The 20,782-nt window shown below is 46.9% G+C and overlaps 1 protein-coding gene across 1 annotated transcript in view; it reads left to right on the forward strand.

Moving 5' to 3' along the window:
• The first annotated feature begins 477 nt into the window (after nucleotides 1-477).
• PRKCE (protein kinase C epsilon) overlaps nucleotides 478-20,782 on the forward strand; it is a 473,728-nt gene continuing 453,423 nt past the window's right edge. The window contains exon 1 of the mRNA XM_040993202.1: nucleotides 478-1,639. Within this exon, the coding sequence (XP_040849136.1) occupies nucleotides 1,292-1,639 (348 nt within the window). The 5' untranslated portion in view covers nucleotides 478-1,291. The remainder of the gene's footprint in view (nucleotides 1,640-20,782) is intronic.

Below are 20,782 nucleotides of genomic sequence, written 5' to 3' on the forward strand. Positions count from 1 at the left end.
GCGCGGGGGTCCCCGCCCGCCGCCCGCCGCCCGCCGCCCGCCGCCGCGACCTGGGCAGGCTAGCTCGCTGTCTGCCACTTCTGGGCTCGGCTCACTTTTCGGGTATTGCTCCCCCAACCGGCAAAACTTTCTATTTCCCCCAACACGGGCGTGCACGCGCGCGCGCGTGCACACACACACACACCCAGACACACACAGACACACACACAGACACAGACACATACAGACACACACACACAGACGCGCGCACACACACACTGACGTCTTTTGCGCATTTCCTGCATTAGAGGAGGCAGCCGCGCTCGCACACCGACCGACGGAGCCGAGACCGCGGGGTGGAGCGGGCTGGCGGGGCGGCGAGCGAGCGGCGGCCCAGAGCGGGGACGCGGGCAGCGGGCGCGCGGGCGCCGGCGCCCGGGAGGTGGGGCCGCAGCAAGTCGCAGTCCGGCCCCGCCGCCGCGCCGCGCACCGCCGGGAGCCGAGCCGGCCTGCGCCCCGAGCCCCAGCGCAGCCGCCCCGGCTCCCGCGCCCGCGCGGATGTGAGATTCCGGGCTCCTGGCGCCTGCTGATCGCCGGCTGCGGCGCGGCGCTGCGCTGCTTGGCCCGAGAGCAAAGGACCGGGCTTGGCTGTGCGATTTGTGGATTTAAAAAAAAAAATTTTTTTTTTTTTTTTAAATTTGGCTCGAAGGAGTTGGAGGAGGAGGACCATTTCCTCTCGACATGCATCCCTCTGGATAGACTGAACATCCCTCGGTCCACCCCCGCCCGGAGCGGCCAGAGGCAGGCGCTGGGTGCGCGAAGAGGATCCGGGTTGAAATCTGCGCCCCCGGCTCGCGTCCCCGCCCCGTGCCGGCGCCCCCTCCCCCTCCCGCAGTCGAAATTTCCCGGGATTATGTTTCGGAAAGGTAGGTAAGCGCCGGGCGCGGTGCCCGCTCCGCGCAGCCCGGACCCAGAGAGCCGGCCCGGCGGCCTCGGCTCGCGCCGCGAGCAGAGTCAGCTCCGTTTCCTCGGCTGGAGGTGCAGCCAGTGGCGAGGGTGGGGGGGGAGAGACTCGCTCCAACGCGGACGCCCCCAGCTCTCCCCCCCTCGGCTGCTTTCCGTTAGAGAAGCCTGGTGAGAAACTACATGCCCTCTCTGAGACTCGCCAGGGCCGGGGCGCAGTGCCACAAGGTGTAAGGAGTGTGCGGGGAGGGGCGACAGGGGCCCCAGGAGTCCACCGCCGCCGCTGCCGTCGGTTCTTCATTCCGGCCTTCGGGGCGGACAGAGTGACCCCGGCCCCTACTCCCTGACCATGGTAGTGTTCAATGGCCTTCTGAAGATCAAAATCTGCGAGGCCGTGAGCTTGAAGCCCACAGCCTGGTCGCTGCGCCATGCAGTGGGACCCCGGCCGCAGACTTTCCTTCTCGACCCCTACATCGCCCTCAACGTGGACGACTCGCGCATCGGCCAGACAGCCACTAAGCAGAAGACTAACAGCCCGGCCTGGCACGACGAGTTTGTCACTGATGTGTGCAATGGGCGCAAGATCGAGTTGGCCGTTTTTCACGATGCCCCCATCGGCTACGACGACTTCGTGGCCAACTGCACCATCCAGTTCGAGGAGTTGCTGCAGAACGGGAGCCGCCACTTCGAGGACTGGGTGAGTCTCGCACCTCCGTGCCCGGGGTACTCGACATGGGGTCCCCGTGGTTGGGAGAGAGAGAGAGAGAGCGCGGAGAAGCGTGCGTGTGAGGAAGAGGGGACCTGGGAAGAGGCTGTGGGCCCTCTGCCCTCCCTCTTGCCCTCTGGATGGCGAGAGCTCGCCAGCTGGGAGAGTCCGGTGTGCTGGTGCTGAAGGCTGGTGGAGGACGCAGCGCGTGGTGGCCTGGCCGTGTGTGACTGTGCGTGGGTGGGCCCCTCCGTCCTTGGAGAGGCACGTGGAGAGCAGGACTGAAGGCTTCTTGCTGCGTCCTGGCTTTGTCCTGTCAGGCCTCCTGAGTGAGCACTTGTTTTATTCTTCCCCTCTGGAGGGAAGCTTGCTTGTGTTCTCCTGCCTTGCACAGTGGTCAGCTCTACTTCTGACATTCGAGGAGAAAAACACCTCCTCAGGATGTCCACTTGAGGGGCCCCAGACACAGCAGCCCAGTTCAGGGAAGCCCTGGCCCTGCCCTGCCCATGTGTCCGGCATGAAAGCGATGCTTCCAACGACGATTCTGCTTGTATATGATTGGCGGTCATTGCTTTGAATCTCGAAGTTACATCGATGTCCTGGTTCACGTGTGGAGGCCCTGTGATGTGAATTGCCCGTTGAGAGGTCTGGGTGAATTGATTACCTTGTCAAAACACTAGGGACTTGGAAATGGGCCTTGTCATTATTCTGGAAAGCACATGCATACCTTGGCATTTGGACAAGCAGAGAGAAGCAAGGTTGGGTTTGAGGTGCTCTTCTGGAGCAGGTGTTGTGCTGGGAGATGGAGTTCTGCCTTTTCTGGTTTGTTCTTTGGGTCCACTGAGAGAAGCTGTTGACACTGATGTGGCTGCTTTCAGGGTTCTCTGGTCTGCGTGCAAAGAGAGGCGTCGGGCTGGGGAGGAGACACAGAGGGGTCACTTTGGGTGGCAGAGCAACTTGGTGGATGCCCCAGGGGTCTGAGGTCGCATTGGAATCACCTTGGTGCATCGTTTTCCCCTGTTATTTTTACATTTTATTTACTTATTGTTAGGACATGGAGCTTTTAGGGCTTAATAGGAAAGAGCCTTTTCTTCTTGTGCTCGTGGCTCTGGTGTAGTCTGCCTGAAACCATGGTTACCGGGCTTACAGGGAAGCGCTAACAAGCACAGCCCTAGGAGGTTGGTGGCTTCTCTGAGAAGCAGACAGACCTTGGTAGCATCCCAGAGCACTCAGCGGCCTCCCGTGGCGTCTCACAGGTGCTCCCACATGATCCCCTGTTGCCTTCCCTTTCACTCCTGGAGGCAGTTTGTATGTGGGAGAGCTGAAGGAATCGCTCATTTCAAAGCCAAACTTCAACTTCAAAAGCTGTGTTTGAGCTTGTTGTTGACCAGAAAGGGGAAGGAAGAAACCCACCTTAACCGTGGCCTTAAGGAGCTGGCTGTCTTCTGCTGAGAGCAGGGCAGATTGGCAGCACAGAGTGGGCACTGGCTGGAGAGCCTGTGCTGGAGCATCCCTGGTGAAGCTTCGTGGGGTCTGCTCAACCCTGGGCATATCAGAGCACCCATACACCATTTCAACATGCCTAGTGAAGCGTGCGGTGGGAATTACTTGCTTATCATCCTCTAAGGATCTCAAATTCACCTTGGACTTGGCTCTAGACCAGATCACCCAAGGTACAGGCAAGTTTTCATAGACAAGGTCATTGAGCTCTGGAGGCACTAACCGGGTACCCAAGGTCATATGGCACGCCAAGATGGGTAGGAAGCAGGGCCCCTCTTCCTTCTACCTCCTACTGCAGCCCATCTGGCTTCCTCATCTATTTATTCGGCCTGCAGATTCATTGCTGTGTCCATGACATTTTTATTGCGTGTGATAACTTAAAGTGCTTTCAAAATCATTATCTTTTCTGCCCGATAGCCAGTGTGAGTTAGGTATGACAGCTACTGCACATATTTAAAAGCATGAGCCACAGGGAAGCCCGGAGTCGTAGAATGGAGGAGAGGAACTGCTGCTTATTACTCATCTGGGGTTGTTTTTCCTGGAGAAGGCTGTGCCACTTGACACACAGACCTTAATTGCAACGGGGCTGACTCAGGCCACCTTTTCCATTCCCATTATCCAGGGTACACCCACAGCATGACACCTGTGGGTAGAATTTGCTGGGCTCAGGCCTCTTTACCTGGAAGCAAAAAGGGGACACACCCTTTCTCAGGTGTCAGGGGAGTGGGAAACAGGAGCTTCTGCCCCTGCAGTGCAACATCGCACTCCACTCCGCTCTGCAGTCATGCGGATTCAGGAAGCTTCTGTTCCGTGCTCAGCTCCAGCTGGTGGTACTTAGCTTGGGAGGCAATTCTGAGGTGAAAGGGGCTGTGGGTTGCTCTCCAGGGGCCTGCATTTCACTAGGGAAATGACACCACTGTAGGTCCATTTAGCCCCTTCAGGAACAACTAGAAGCCAAATGAGCAGTGCCAGTCAATGTGTTAAAAAGATTCAGCATGGTCATATAGTTGGAGAGCTGGGAGAATCCAGGGGGGTCCTGGAGGGAGGCACGAATTGGACAGGAAAGAGTAGATAATATTTAAGAGCAGGCAGCGCTACAGTGTGCAGTGGGCTGAGATAAAGGCAGAGAGTGCCTGCTGCCAGAGCTGCAGAGGAGGCTGGCAGGGTTGACACCAGAGGCACCTGTCAGAAATTACCAGGCAGTATAAGATTTCCTCGATTTAGACAGACCCCTTCCCCGCTTTTTCCCCTAGGTACAGCCTGTGCTGCTTATTGAAGTTTTAAAAAACACAATTCTTTTATTTTCCACTTAATCTTAAGTCCCACTATTCATAACATCATAGGCTTAAATAGTTAGGCTCTCTTTGTTCAGATAGAAGTCTTCACAAAGCGAAAACAAAAAGTTCACTTCAGGTGCCTCTTATCAGCATTAGTGATGTGAGGTTTACACTTTTGAAACACCAGAGTAGGGAAAAGTTTAGGACACTGAGGAGGATTCCCAAGCATTTATAAGCCAGGCTGAGATAATGATCCTCCAGATAATGAGAAATATTTCAGTTGTGATGACAAAGAGGGCCGCTTTGGAGGAAAGTCATTACAGAGAAGGAAAGATTTCACTTCTGCTTGTGGCAGAATCCATGATCACAGCGTTGCTGTGGCTAGGTTTTCCAAGAACCAGATAATGGTGCTTCTCAGATCTTAGTGTGCCTGGCAGCTGCTAGTGAACGATTTTTAAAGCATAGGGCCTCTGACCCCAGGTTCAGGGCTTTTGTTGCTGTGGTTTAGGATGAGTACTGGCAATGGGCCTTTACAACAAGTTGTCATCTCAGGGATTCTGATCTTACCCTGCTTACTTTGAGAAATGTCAGCTAAGAGACAAATTGCCATCAGGGGAAGTTCTAGAAAATTAATGGATCCGATTTTTCACATACAGGATTGTCCTGCAATCATGTTGTTGAGTGTCCTAATGCCTAACGCCAGATTAGTAAGGATGCCTGTATGGGATTTGCGGTGGGAGCAGGGGTTGAGTGTAAACAGGCTGGAGTGGCATTTGCATCTGGAAGAAGAGCTTGGGAGTGGACTTCCAGGGCTGCCGGCAAACAGGTGCCAGCTGGCTGCTTGCTTCACTCTCTGGGCTTGTGCTGCTGTTACCTCCTTGCTTTTCATCCTGTGCTTTGTTCCGGGGCTCCATCTCTGAAGATGCCTTGATGTCACGGGGCTCTCTGGAGCGCAGCTGCTCATAGAACAGTGGTGATGACAAAAAGGCATCCTTGGAGAGGTCCTCCCCATACAGGAGAGGTAGTTCTGCAGGCAGACTTTGTGGGTTTGAATGCCGTGTCCCTCACCTGCCCTTTCTGACCTTTGTTGAACGATGTCACCTTTCAGTAGAGATGTTCTTTCCTTTATGAAACATGGGTGACACTAAAAGGCCCTACCTATAATGAAATGGGGTTACTGCAGGGATTAAATGAGTAAATCCGTGTCAAGTGCAGAGACCGATAGCTCTTAGTAACTGCTTAGTCAATGATTAACTGCTACAGTTGTCATGACTGGGTCCCCTAGTCCTAGCATGAGGCTGCTCTGGAGAGGGTTCTTCACTGAGTTACAGGTTTCTCATAGGCTGTCAAGTGGCGCTCTTCGGCTGTACAGTCTCACTGGACAAGAAATAAGAAAGTGGATTTGTTTCTGGGGAGGCCCATCTTCTCAAGATGATGGCATGCATCTCTGATGGGCCAGGAGAAATGCCTACACACTGTTGGGAGAGGTCGGACTTTGGGGCTGCTTCACCCCTCCATGGATCACTAGGATTGCATGGGGGAGCATCTTACAATGCAAAGGCCAGGGCACAGCCCGCAGCTGTTGGGCTGCTGAGATCCTGGTTAGTGGGAACTGGCAGCCAGATGTTAGGCTCACCATGAGGACCCCTGCTGAGCCTCACCCCATGGGATGGGCCCTTAGGCGGGTATCATTGCTGCAAGGTGTGGCTTCATCTTTAGGACATTGTCTCAGAGACTTTGAGGGTCTCTAAAGCCTCAAGGTGTCATTTAGAGTGAGTGGGAAGGGTTTGCAAATGGAACTGTGAAAAGACCGGAAGTAATCTTCCCACACCTGCTACTCCCACGGGTGCTTCTGCTTTGACTTGGCATCTGCAGCAGCTCTTTTCCAGAACTTTCTCTGCTCCTAGCACACTCACCAGCCATCTCATTGACTGCTGCTTGCCCTGGTACTTAGCAGTGGGTTAACGGCTGGGCTATGGGTTAACTCTTGGCCCAGTGCTATCTCAGACAGCCTCCTGGTGTTAAGTCTTAGAGTTAAGAGCATGGGGTAATCAGCCTCTGGCCTCATGAGCAGCCCGGCCTTATCTGGGTTTCCTTATTCTCCTTCTTGGTATCTCTGACACCAGGCCTGCTCAGGAACACTGGAGGTCCTCATGCCCCTGGATCCTCCCTGAATCCATCTCTGAAATTATTGAGTTACAGCTATCAGCTGTCTCTTCTACCCATGGGTTGTGTGTCTTTGGGTATGTGACCCAGGCTCTTGAAGTGTGCTTCTTCACCTGAGAAATGGGAGTGGTTCTAACCTCTTAGAGTTGTGATGATTAAATATGGGACCATTGTAATGCTGTTCTTAGAAGGTCATATTTCAGAATTTTCATGGATATTTTAACATTTATTGTGTGTGCTTGTGGTTTTAGCATCTTGAGTCGAATATTTAGGGTAGTGAAATATTTTTTGCAATTGCTTGATTTGTGATTGTATTCATATGAATAGTCTTCATGGACTAAAAATAAAGTTAGTTTAGTTACACTTTAAAAATAGCTTTTTTGAAAATAATAGAATTATATAAAATGACATTATTTTGAGAATTCCAGGAATATATCTAAATCTACTCGTTTCCCATACTTCTGCTAATATTATTGTGGTTCAAGTTGCTGTCATTTTACCCCTGGATTACTCCAATGGCTTCTGAATTGGTTTTACTTTGCCACAATCTGCTCATAAATTGCTCACCCATGTCCTGACCATAACCCACAAGGCCAACACAGTCGGATGTCCTGCTGTGGCCTCTCTGACCTGTCACCCACCCTTCTCTAGCCATATTGGACCAGTAGAGAGCCCTGAAACACCTTGGTTGTTTTACTAGTTTTTCTAGCCCTGAGAGGATGGTGAAAGACTACTAGCCTGACATCTCAACAGAACTGAAGCAGAACTCAGCAGGGGCAAGGCTTTTGAGCCCCTTAACTCTGTGCTTGTGGGCAGTAGGGGAAACCCATCACTGCTACCTAACCCAAGTGTTGAGTTAGTGCCGCCCCTCTACTGCACTCTCCTGTCCTTTGTACCTCTCTTTCAGGTCCCAGAACAGTAAAAATGAGATATCCCAAAGATAAAATGTATCTGGAATATTCCTCTCCATATATCTTCATGGGTCATGTCTTTTTCTGAGTGTTACTGTAAGGCCTTTTCTGACATCTCTGACCTCTCACCTTCTTCCCTGGCTCCTGTTATGCTCCTTTCCAACTTGTATTTCATTTCTTGTTTTTGTTCCCTAGCTCTCACCTCTGTATCAGTGGCTGCATATTGCTCTTATTTATCTTTAGTGTTCTTCTCTACTGCTAGAACAGATGCCCTATAAACACAGGATTTTGTTCACCCTCGGTATTTGTGGCACTCCAAACATTGCCTGGGGTGTTGTTGACTTTATGAATGTAAGGAGACAAGTGTACATTAGCTCTGCTCCAGAGGTGTGGTGGATACTGGGGCCTCAGTGAAATGTAAGCTATGGACTGTAGAATTCTTGGCCAGTAAAGGACATCCAAGATTGAAATTGAGCTTGGTTATCCAGGGCAGTCAACAGCTGGGAATGGGTTTCTTCAACAACATTGTACCATTGGAAAGAGTGAAGAGGAAAAAGAAAAAAAAAAAAAGATATCTTATAAAAATCTGTAAGATCCCTAAAGATATCTTCATGAGAGAATCCTCTGTGACAATTTGTACCAAGCAGAAGCATCTCCCCCTGTCCAGTCTGAAGTTTCTAGAAGTAGGAATTGTGCGCCTGTGGGTTTCCCAGGATCCCTGAAAGGTGCCATGGTGGGGGGAGAAAGAAAAAATTTCATGTTTGTCATTTGCAGAGTTTAAAATCAAGCTTGAATTTTCGCAGGTTTTAGATATAATACCCTTTGTGTTGGGTGGCAAGAAGAAATGACATTTCACATTCTAGTCCCTGAACTCCCCAAGCTCATTGAAGCATGTGCAGGCCAAGCTTCCAGGGTTTCACTTCAGCTGAAAGAACCCCAGAGCAGGCAGGCCTGCAGTATTTTACATAAATAAAAGCTTACACTTGGCAAATGGTACTTCCCTCCGAGTTCCTCAGGGTACACATGGGCTTGTTAAGCAATTACAACTGATTATAATGTTAATCAGCAGGGCTGTACCTGTTTGAAATTTAGTTTTCTGGCAGCAACCATGCGAAGTGGCCGAAAGTCCGTACTGAGCCTACTGCTGCTATAGCTCACTGACATCTCAGCAGAACTGAAACACCAGGGGGAAGGCCTTTGCGTTCCCTAGCACTGTGCTTGGAGGAGAAACCCACGCCACCTCCCAGTGCAAGTGCTGAGTTAGGACCTCCTTTCCCCTCTTCCCTCCCATCCCTTCTACTTCACGTTCAAGTCTCAGAGGGTAGGGTTTTTTAAATTTAATATTTATTTATTTGAAAGACAGAGTTATGTATAGAGAAGGAGAGACAGAAATCTGTTTGCTAGTTCACTCCTCAAATGACTGCAAGGGCCGACTATGAACTGGGCCATTCATAGTTAGGAGCCAGGAGCTTCTTATAGGTCTGCCATGTGAGTGCAGGGGTCTAAGCACTTAAGACTTGCTCTGCTGCTTTCTTTAGCACCTTAGCAGGGAGCTGAGTTTGAAGTGTAGCAACCAGGATTCAAATTGGCACTTACCTGGGGTGCTGGTGCTGCACGTGGCAGCTTTATGCGCTATGCCACAGTATGTGCCCCAAGAGAGAGGTAATTTTAAGATGGTGAAAGTCACCTTTGCTACTCACCTATTTGCCAGTGAGTACCCAACTCATTAAGCTTCTGACCTCCAAGAGGTAAGTAGAACTATGATGTCCAAGCTCAGGAAGAGATTGGAAGTTATGACAATCGTAAGTCTTGATGAAAATCCCAGGCATTGAGCCCGTGCATGTCTTTCTTGAGTGGATTTGTTTGTCCAGATCTTGGTGCCAGTCCTCATTTCCAGGGTAGACAGAAACATCCTGTGAGCAGTATGTGCCTTTCTCTGTGCAGTTAGAGTGTGAGGTACTCAGAGAGTCTGTGTAAACTCTTTACTCATTGGTTGACTGACTGAAAAGTTGCTTCTCTGGGATCTGTCCTGTGAAAGCTGAACTAGCCCATATTGTGTAATCTGACTGCCTTGGGTTTTTTACTTAGACATTCATCGTCTGAAATACTGCTGAAAAGAGCAATGGCAGAATCCAAGATCCTAAGGAGTGGACAGAGTGGAAGGTGTAAACCTTCATTATTCTGCCTATAGTTTTGTCCAGTGAGCAGATATTTATTGAATATCTTCTGGACCAGGCACCAGGCCAAGAGCGGCTCCCTGCTGTCTTGAGGCAGCCAGTTTATTAGGAGACACAATACTAGTCAGGGAATAAGCATAGCCATACTGGTCAGCAAAAATTATAACTGATTAGGAGGGGTTGTCATCATCTTTGCAGACCCTGGAGTCAGCCAGACTTTGTTTCTTCAAGTTTGGGTTGGTTCATGCCTTTTTCTTTTCTGAGGACATACTCAGTGACTCCCATTAATTGGTGGTGTTGGACCTTGGAATCCAGGCGTGGAAACAGGAGTTAGCTTAGTCTAGGTTCCAGATGCTCTGGATCATGTTGCAATGACCCAGACTCAACCGTCTGCACCCTATGGTTTAGGCCTTGGCAGTGCTCAGTCTGGTTCTTGATAGATGTTTGTTGTTCTCCGTGAAGCCACATCTTTCCTCAGCAAAGCTGTCAGCTTCCTGTTCTTCTTCTTTATCCTTCTCTATCCTTGTGATCAAAATCCTGAAGCTGTTTTAGAGTGTTCAAGGACCACGACAAATAAATTTATTTAAAAAATGATGGCCTCTGTATCATCAAACCACCTAAAGGATATGCTAAAGACAAACGAATAAGCAAAGCAGACTTTCTGGAATGCAAAAAGCCTATGAATCCATTTCCTCTCCATCTACTATTGTACTGATGCTTATCTCAGCCATTTCAGGTAGCTGAGAATATATCCATTAGCTATCAAGGTTGGAGTGTGTCATCAGCCAGGTTTGCCAACTGCCTTTCAAGAAGGAGGAGACCTGTGGTAATTTTCAGGTTTTCTGGAGTTGGGAAGGTGTTACAAAGGCAAATGCATGTAGGTGAATTAAGGACTTCGAGGTGGTCAATAGCGAAGGGCATTCTATTTCTGCATAATTACATATTTCCTAAGCACTTTATGTCATAGAATGTTCTTATGGGTGAAATATGAAAGATCTGTGTTTCGTAGGCCTATATTGAGAATTAGATCGTAATTAGATGAAAGAGGAAACGGACTTTCCTCAAGTGAGCCATTTAGGGAATCAAGATTAACACTGTTTTAGGAAACAGTGAATTGGAGGAACTATGGGAATTCAAAGGAAGTGGGAAGTTCATGTGAGTTCTAGGAGAGGCTACTTAGTAAGGTTTAGAGCCAGGCTTGGGAAAAAATGGATCTGAATGACAGAGAAGGGAACCCCCTGCACTGAGTGAAGGGAATAAAAAAATGCCAGACAAGTGATTTTTAGTGTTTGGGTTATGAGCAGAGGCGGAAGACTAGTCAGATTAAAGTAGGCCTGCAAGCCACGAATAAAAATTACATCATTAAAAAAAAAGTTAAAAATTATCCCAAGAAAAGAAACAGAAGGTATAATGGAAGAGCTGTTTGTTCTCCTGGCTGTTCTTTAGCCAGCCACTCAACACTTCTATTCATATACATTGAATATTTTCAGTGTTCTAGGAACTTTCCTTGGAGCAAAGTGCAGAACAAAATCACTCATGATTTTATTGAACTCTTGGCTATCAGGGAGATCTCTCCTGGGGGCCAACTTCTGTTGGCTATGCTGCATTGCCAGCTGTTGTCCATTTGTTTCTTGATAGATCTATAAGGATGGAGAATAAATATGCAGTCTCCTTTTCATCATTGAAGGGTGATTTGTCCACATTTATGGATCTGAAAGAGTAGTCTGGGCTTTGCAGCCAGTTCTGAGTTCAAATTTTAGTTTTAGCAGTTTTACCTGCATGACATGGGGCCAATTATCTGACCTATGTGTTTCTGTCTGCTGTCTGTGACCTGGCAGTAATCACGGTCTAGCAGAGTTATTATAAAACAAGAGGAGATATGTAAAAGTGCCTGGCTTAGAGCAGGTTTCCAGTAAATGGTAACTTGTTATTACTGGTAGTTATCTGCCATTACCATTTCTTACTAGATACAGGTGACATTGTACTTCTGTCTGGAAATGTCACTTGTAATAACCACCTGGGAGGCACTGGCAAAGCTTTTTTCTAGTCTCTACTTTTCTGCTCTCTGAAATGTGCTAGCAGGAGGTATCAGGTTTGCTGAATTCCAGTTCCTCACTTGGCCCTTCTTAGGCAGCTCCTAGGGTGGGAAGTGAGAGGAGCCTCACTCTTGCCCTCTGGGTGACTTCTGTCTCTGTGGGCATCTGATGCCTTGTTACCTCTTGTACTGAGACAGCCTTGTATTTGCATCTGAGCATTGTCTTTGTTAGCTGTAGTTCTTGTGTGGACGCTGAGGTTTGAGGCTTTTGTTTTTGAAGTTCATTTTGCTGTGGTCTGTGTGTACACCCCATGTCCTCTGGGCAATCAACTTCACTTTTCTGCAGTGTATGTCTTCTCTGAACCCAGTCCCTAGGGCCACACACACCGTTTGTCCTGTTGTCCTTGCTTGCATTCTGCTGGTGTCCGGTGGTACTTTGCTTTTGACTATGAAGTCAAGATTGCTTGGGAGTAAAAGGAATTGAAACTGAGGTATCCTTCTCAATATTTTCCTGTAGCGAATTGTACATATACTTGGAAGGTGTCCATGAAGACCGTTGATCTTGAAGCTTGGATTTTAGGTGATGAACATATACGTAGCCAACAGCCCATGTGGCCTTCACTGGGAGCAGTGCTTGGACACTGCTTTCCTTCTCCTCTTCACCCATGCTCATGGGAATGCTTTTTTTGCTTCTAAGTCTTCTTCAGAATTCCTCCAAGAGTGGGAGGCCTGGTTTTTCTCTTGTGTAGCTTGTGACTTTGAAATTCACTTATCTGCCTCACACTTCTAGTTTCTCCTTTAGGAAGAAGGTTAATATTGGCCGTGCTTCTTAGCCTGTCGAGTCATAGCGTGAGTCTGCTGTGAATGGAGGTGAAACTGCCTGGCCATTGAAATATCTCCTAGATGCTGCTCCAGACCCAGTGTGAACATCTATAGATATACCATTTGTTGTGGTACCCAAACTCCTTCTTTTGCTTCCCTGTGACACCTGCCCCATTTCCTAAGCCTGCCATTCCAGGTGGAATATAGCATGCTCAGTTCAACCTGAATTTCACATAAATCATGAACACTTAGATAAAACATAGGTGGGGTAGATATTGTATACTTGTGCTAAAAGCACTCATTATTTATTTGAAGTTAGAATGAACTGAGAGGTCCCCTGTTTTTGCTTGCTAGTGCGGGTACTCTAGCCCACCGTTCCTTACCACCCCATCAGTGAACCTGCTTGTCCTTTGCTCCTTTTGAGGGCAGAGGAAGAAACTTAGCCTCCTGTTGAAGATAATTCCAGCCTTAGCTAGAACCCCTAGACTTATGGAAGTGGCCTTTAACCTTAAGGTTGGGACATGCATTCCGCCCATAATCCCACATCTCTTCCTGATCTGTGGAGATTGTTAGAGCTGTCACAGAGGGTGCCTAATCCCTGGCTATTAAAAATACTTACTTCATTTGAGAAAAGAGTGCCTCATTTAAGCTTCACTGTGATAACTTTAGGACTGGGTTTCTTATCTTTGTTAGTCTGGTCTCCCACTGGTGTTGGGGCACTGAATACCCTTGCAGGGTGTTGAGAGACAGTGGTTGTCTTTCCTGAGTCCTGAGGAATAGCTTAGGCTCCTCGCCCTGCCAGGTGCTCTGGTCCGGCATTTTATGTACCCTGCTTCCATTCTCTGCCAGGTGGATCCCTCAGCTCTGAGCTGGAATTGAGATTTTGCTAATTTCTGCCCCAGCCCAGCATTATTCTTTCCTTATTTTGTGCTCTGCTCTCCACACCACCTTCCCAGCATAATCTCATCTCTCCTCTCTGGGCCGTCGTTCCCCCAAATCCAAGTTGCAGCTCCGCTGACCCTTGAAATCACAGTCATGCGTAGTATTGCAGACTTCAGAAAGTTCCTGGAAAGGTGGAATTAAATGATAAGCTTGCATTTAGGTGAGTTAAGCCACTGTGGGGGCGTGCTCCCCTCCCGTGTGGGAATGCCTGGCACCTAGTCCTGCTTCGCCCTCACCTTCTGCACAGCGTCCTGGTAATGTGGCTGGTAGGCAGCAGTTGCTGGCTCAAGTCCTGGAGTCCCTGCCTTCCTCATGGGAGGGCTGGATGAATTTCCAGGCTCCTGGCTTTGGCCTTAGTCAGCCCTGGCTATTATGGGCATGTCGGGGGAGCAAACTAGTGCATAGACTGTCTCTCTGTCTGCATTTCGAGTGAATAGGTGAGAGAGGGAAATAGGGTGAAGTGGATAAATGAGAGCAAGAGAGTTGTTCCCATCCATTTGTTCACTTCCCAAATGCTTTCCATGGGCAGAGCTGGACCAGAGTTGGGCTGGAACCAAAGCTGGATGCCAGGAGCCAGTTCAAGTCTCCCACTCTGCCTGAGCCAACACTTGCTGCCTCCTAGGTTCTGCCTCAGCAGATAGATGGAGTCAGTGGTTGCCCCAGGAATGATACCTAGGTCCTTTGAGGTGGGATGTGAGTGCTTGTCTAAATACCCACTACTATATGTTTTTTAATGAGAAGAAAAAAAAATAAAGAAAAGATACAGTGGAGCTGCCAGATATTGAAGCAGGTAGCTTAGCCACTGAGCCAACTGTATGACCTTTTCACAAATTACGCAACTTCTCTTGAGCCTTCATTTCTTTAGGGTCAGTTCCACAGAGTCAATTATAGCTATCTCATTCTTTGAAAGAAATAATATACTACATGTAAAGTACTTATAAGAGTGCTTGTCACATAATAACACAAATGTTAACTATTGTAATTCTGTTATGAAAAGTGAGTTACTGCTATGACATAGATACTTGGCATAGTTGATAAGAAGCCACTTGGGAAACCAACATCCCCCTGTGGGATTGCTTGGGTTTGAGTCCTGGCTTCACTTCCAGTTCTAGATTCCTGATAATGTGCAGCCCAGAAGGTGGCAGATGATGGCTCAGCTGATTGAGTCATGCCACCCACATGAGAGACCCAGATTCAGCTTGACCCAGGTTTGGTTGTATGGCCATTTGGAGCATGAACCAGTGTCAGGGAGTGTGTCTGTCTCTCTCTTTGTCTCTCTGCTTTTCAAATGAATGAAACAGAAAAAAAAATGAGCTGTAGGTTATGTGGTTAGAGCCTGTTGTCAGAGTCCATTTGATTTAAGGCTTTGTGTCTGAAGTCACTTTGGGTTGGGGCTGCTTTTTCTCTGAGGGTAGGTCTTAGATACAGCGTAGTTCTCAGGATGATGCGCTCCATGGGAAGGGGCTGGGGTTTGCCAAGTTTATATTTCTGCCTACTCTCGGACATGATGGATCAGTATGTATTGACAAAGCACCCCACTTGCACTCTGCTTGTCTATTTATTTTGGACCCCACGCAGCTCCCCCACCCATGAGCTGTGTGACCTCAGGGAAGAACCATAATCTCTGAATTTTGGCTTCCTTAGTGGCAAAATGGGGATAATGCCATTGGCTCTGCTTACCCCTGTGAGTTGTGAGTGTCATGAAATATGGGAAGAGTTTGTTCTGGCGTGTTAAATGATACAGAGGCACCAATTTTGTATTCAGGGAAGGGGCTAGTGTTTTTGGAGTTTGTAAATGAGGATATAGAGCATAGAAGGTACCTGATGGGGGAGACCAGTGTGGTGCACAGACCTTAACTCACCAAGTCCCTGATCACACAGAGCTGCAGTTGAGTTTCGAAGGCAGACAGTCTGCCTCAGTCTTTCCCGTTGTTGGGCCTGAAGATTTAAAGGCTGATCTGTGGGTTTTGTTTCTAGGAAACTAGTGTCTTAGGAGCCCACCCCCTCATACAAGCGAATGCATCTCTTTCTTTTTACTTCTTGTCCTTGCCTGGCTCTTTAAAACTTGGTCTTTATCATGGCTTATCATATGACTACACAGACAGCCGCACAGCCAGCTATTTTAAGGGGAACAGGGGGAGGAAGACAGATAAGACAGTGATTCAGAAACGAGCAGGCAAATGGAACCGGGTAGCTGTCCCCTCGTGGGTGGGATGACAGCAGAGTTGTAGGCTGTGGCAGCCTCCTGAGTGTTTGCAGAGGAAGCTAGGCCCGGCAGGAGAGAATTGGGTGGAGAGGAGGAGAAGAGTACAGCAGCAGAGGAGTAGACAGGGTCTAGGATATGCCCCTGGCCTTGACTATGTGCCAGGATGTGCTTGGTTGTCCTTCTGGTGGGAATGGGACCCCTGCTCTGAGCCTGCAATAGGACTGGAGAGTGGGGGCTGTAGAGGACAGATCTTGGTGTCTGTATCCAGGCAGTAGAAAAGGTGGAAAAAGCCACTTCAGGAAGTGTGTGGAGGAGCTGGCCTTGCGGCACAGCATGTTAAGCTGTCACCTGTGATGCTGGCCTTCCATATGAGTTCTGCTCTTGTCCCAGCTGCTCCACTTCTAGTTCATCTCCTTCTTAATGTGCCTTGGATGAAGCAGATGCTAATGGCAAAACTGCTCATCACATTGTACCCACGTGGGAGACCCAGAAGAAGCTCCTGGTTTTAGCCTGGTTTAGCCCTGGTTGTTATAGCATTTGAGAAATGATTCAGTGGATGGGAAATCTCTCTCAATCTCTGACTTTTCCTCCCTCTCTCTCTCTAATGCTACATTTCAAAGGAAGAAATAGATCTTCTTCTTCTTCTCCTTTTTTTAAAGAACCTTATATTAAAATGCAGTGGAAAGTTTGAGTGCAAAATTATGAAATCCTTGCATATTTTTTCATGAACTTTTTGAAGACTTTTCATATGCATAGATTTCAAAATTAAAAAAAAAGTTTTCTTACTTAAGAGACAGAGAAACAGGAGAGAAAGAGAACAAAAGACTGGGAGAGAGGGGGAGAAAGAGGATAAGAGAGAGCGCGAACAAGCTAGCTTCTGTCTCTAGTTCATCCCCAAAATGCTGCCTTGCTGGAGTGGGGCCTGGAGCAGGAGCAGGTATACAGGTTCACTCTTCCACACAGCAAACGCTTCCTTGTTCACTTGAGTTATCACTGCTGCCTACCAGCGTCTCCATTGGTGGAAGCTTGTGCTGGAACCCAGGTACTTTGATACAGGATGCAGGTGCCTTAAATGCTAGGTGCTCAGTACTAGGTGTTCTCTCTATATGTACATCTCTATATAGAGATATCTATATCTATCTATTTATCTCTCTCTCTCTATATATATATAAAGTCTCTATATATAGAGAGATTTGCACTGAAGACTTTATATATATATATATATATGTATATACACACACATATATATATGTGAGAGAGAGAGAGAGATATTTGCACTGAAGACTTTTCCACAAACTTTTGGAACTCTAGGGTGTTTGTTTCCAGTTTTATGTAGCATGCAAACACATGTGTGTCTGTATGTGTGTTGTAGTAATACATCTCCCTCTCCCTGCTGGCCAAAGGGGTGGCCCCGTAGACATTCCCACACTCTGAGGATGCTGTATGCCTTCTCTAATGGGATTTGGATTTGAGAACAGTGAGCATCATTTGTCATTTTGCAAGTTTAAGTCTACTAGCTTGTTGGGTTTGTGTGATTTTTATTTAGACTCTATTTTGCTTTTTTGAGTGGGGGAAACTGTAAGAGAATAAAAACACATTTTGAGTAGGGTCTTGTTTTTACATTATGGGTCAGGATTTCCCACTAAAATCACTTGGTCAGTTAAGTGGCTCTCAAACCACAGTTTTAAATATGGAAACAAACAGTGTAGAAATGACCAGGATGCATGACATGCTATTAGGGTAAATACTGCTCTGCAAAACTTTGGTTCTAGTTTTATTTATGTCAGTTTGTACGCTCTTGATTCTCACTGTGGGTCCCAGTAGAAACAAAATTAAGAAACATCGTCCTAGCACACAATGTGTCATCCATTGTACATTTAGTCAGTACCTGAGAGGTGGAGACAGGAAAGTAGAGATGATTCTGCATGTAGTGAGTTTACAAATGGCAACCTAAACAGTTCCTTAAGGGTAGTTGTACTGTGAGTAGCCACGAGAAGACCAGTTGAGGCTTTGCAAAAGAGATGGCTGAGACCTGGACCTTAAGAATAGATTGCCTGTGGGCGTGGTGTGGTGGCCTAGTGGCTAAGTCTTCGCCTGCATCTGGAAGGATTTCGTATCTAGTTCCCTGCTTGTGGCCTGGGAAAACAGCAGAGGATGACCCAAAGCCTTGGGTCCTTGCACCCATGTGGGAGACCTGGAAGAAGATCCTAGCTCCTGGCTTTAAATCAACTCTACTCCCACTGTTGCAGCTACTTGGGGAGTGAATCAGCGGATGGAAGATCTTTTGCTGTTTTTCCTTATCTCTGTAAGTCTGCCTTTTCAATAAAAATAAATAAATCCTTAAAAAATGAATGTGATGGGAAGGTGTATTTGGGAAGGTACTCTTGGCTGCTGTTCTTTAAAGGAGTTCATGACATAAAGGGGTGCAGCCTTGCCATGAGTTCCCCCAGAGTCCCTGTACTTGAAACATATGCCAGTGGCCTTCAACATTGGACAGTGGTACAGCAAGGTCCGTGGGGTAAAACTGTAGGATTCAAGATTAGAGAGCTCAGATCATGTGTCCTTTGATACGTGGTGGGTTTCTAGTACCTAAGATTCAGCCCAAGGGGTCTTTGAAAGATAGGGCGCTTTGTCTTTGCCCCTTATGTGAATACTCAGTGTCAGGACATTCATTCAACAGTTCTGGTTTTTCTCTTAGTTCTCCCATCAAAATTGTATGTTAGTGAGTATGCAGGTATATATCCTCATGTTAAAAGTACAAATGCACATAAACTTTTAAGTATCTACACTGTACAAGAGTGCTCTCTTTTTTAATCTGAAATTTGTGGGCAATGTGATCAGAGAACTTTAAAGTGGTGGCTGAGGCAAATGAGCTAGTGCCAGGCTCTCCTGGTCTTCGGAAGTGCTGTTTGCTGCACATGCATGGAAATTCATAAACACACTAGATCCATGGGACCTTGGATCTGGGGCAGAAGGTATTGGTTGGTATTTGTACCACTAACATTTATTACCATTATACATTTATGTATGTGAATTAAATTAAAAAGGCAGGCAAATGAATCAAAATTCCTTCTTCACTTTTTTCTTCTTATTTTCCCTCTCTTACCCCCTTTTCTCTTTCTCCTCTACCTCTCTTTTAGGGATGATGGGGTATAGGGTTATGAAATGTTTTCCTTCTAATCATAAGAATATAAAAACTGCTGTTCAGTTAATAAATAACAGGTATTTGTTAAATCCTCACTAATAGTTTAAAAATATGACCTCAGAAATGAAATGATTTGTTGCAAGTGAAAAACCCAGTGGAAAGATGAGAAAAAGATGAGAAACCAGTTTGCTTGGTTTTCAGCAGGGTAGTGCTGTACTACATTCAGTCATCCTCCTCCACCATGTTTCCATCAATCATCCTCCATCCATCCATCATCCATCACCTGTTTGTCCATCCTGCCTGCCTAGCTACTTACCTGCCTGTCCCATTATCTGTCATATAACGCCAGAACCACATGTCTAGAATTTTTAGTGATGGAGGCTCACTTATGCATTTATTTAATTTGCTCTTTAGATATTCACTGAGGATGGGGCAATCAATTAGACCAACCTCTGTGGTGATAAAAGTTGACATCTGTGTGTTGAGAGAACCATTTTCCTGCCACCAGTCTTTTCCAATCAAGAGGATGATAAAAAATGTAATGAGGGATTTTTTTTTCTTTTAAGACTTCCTCTTTTCTTCTGGTGATGTCCCTTTTCTTCCTTGCTACTTCCAGAACTCTCTGGAGTGTCAGAATTCATTTCCTTATGTAGTTTTGTCAGCCTACTGCAGTGGTAAATCTTCCTTTCGGACTGGAGCTCTGTCCTTGCAGCAAGTTTTCTCAAAATGTGTTCCACAAAATGAAAGAGACCAATGGGTCATATGCACTCTGCAGTGAATGCCATAATTGAGTGAGTTGGGAAAACACTGGATTAAGCTAAGCAAAACATTAGGGTAGGTCAGCGACACTTGCTACTAATTTCCCAGTTTCCTGCATGGCAATTGAGTGAGTAGTTTCTAAATTCATTTGAAATGCAATTCTATTTTGGAGGCAATACTTACACATCTCTCACTATCAATGAAGAAGCACCGTATTAGACTCTGGCCCTGCTGTTCAAAGAAAATGGTTGTGTTACATACATAGGGCTGTTGAGCAAGGAAGACTAATGTGGTGATCAGAAAAGGATCATTGTCTTTTTTAAGTAACGGTTTTTTTTTGTCATAAGCACTAAAATTTCCCTTTTAAAAATAGAATCTAAAGTGTTGTTTACCACTATCTAAAGAAGAGAGAAAAGCTTGGGTTGAGCAAATATTTGTAGGGACCTTCATTAGCAGGATTCTCAGAATGGTGTTCTGAGAACTCATTTTTGGTCTGTCTTTAGCCAGTGACATTTATGAAGTAAAGCCAACGTGGTGGTTCCAGAGACTGTTCATGTAGGATCACATGGGCTCAAGCTGGAGGTTCACCTCCTTCCTGAGTTAGGTAGAGGTGACAAACACCCAAGCACAATTGAACTCTTGCTTTTTCTCTTTCTCTCCTTGCTTTTTCTCTTTGAAAATCATTAGTTTCTTGGCTAATTAGTCAACTGCGTCCCAACAGTGTATGTCAGTATTTCTGTTCCTTGTGTTCATTGGAAAAGATGGTGAACAGGCTGTTTACACAGAGAGGAGTGTGGTCACAGAGGTTGCCTTGCAGTGAAAATGTGAAAATGACCAAGTCTGATTTCAGGTTTCCAGTCTCTGTCTTTACATTTGGGAATCCCATCCTTCACCCAGAAGATGATACTCCAAACACCTGGAGTTTCAGATGTGGCTATAGGTAGAGATCCAGGTGTTGGTCAGGAGGTCTCTGTCTCAGCAGGTCTGTGGGTAGGGTTCTTCCCCAAGAGCATATCACCTCCATGACTGGGTTATTCATGCCATCCTTCAGCAGTGGCTAGGGTCCACCTCACTTGTGCTAAAAGGACATCCTACAAGATGACCTCATATTTGTAACTCTGTCTCCCTGCTCTGTAAGGGATTAGTGCTTTTCTACTTTAAAGGAAAAACAAGCCATAAATTACTGAGGAATTT

The sequence above is a fragment of the Ochotona curzoniae genome, unplaced genomic scaffold (assembly GCF_017591425.1).
Source record: "Ochotona curzoniae isolate NIBS_2020 unplaced genomic scaffold, NIBS_Ocur_1.0 contig_883, whole genome shotgun sequence".
Lineage (NCBI taxonomy): Eukaryota > Metazoa > Chordata > Mammalia > Lagomorpha > Ochotonidae > Ochotona > Ochotona curzoniae.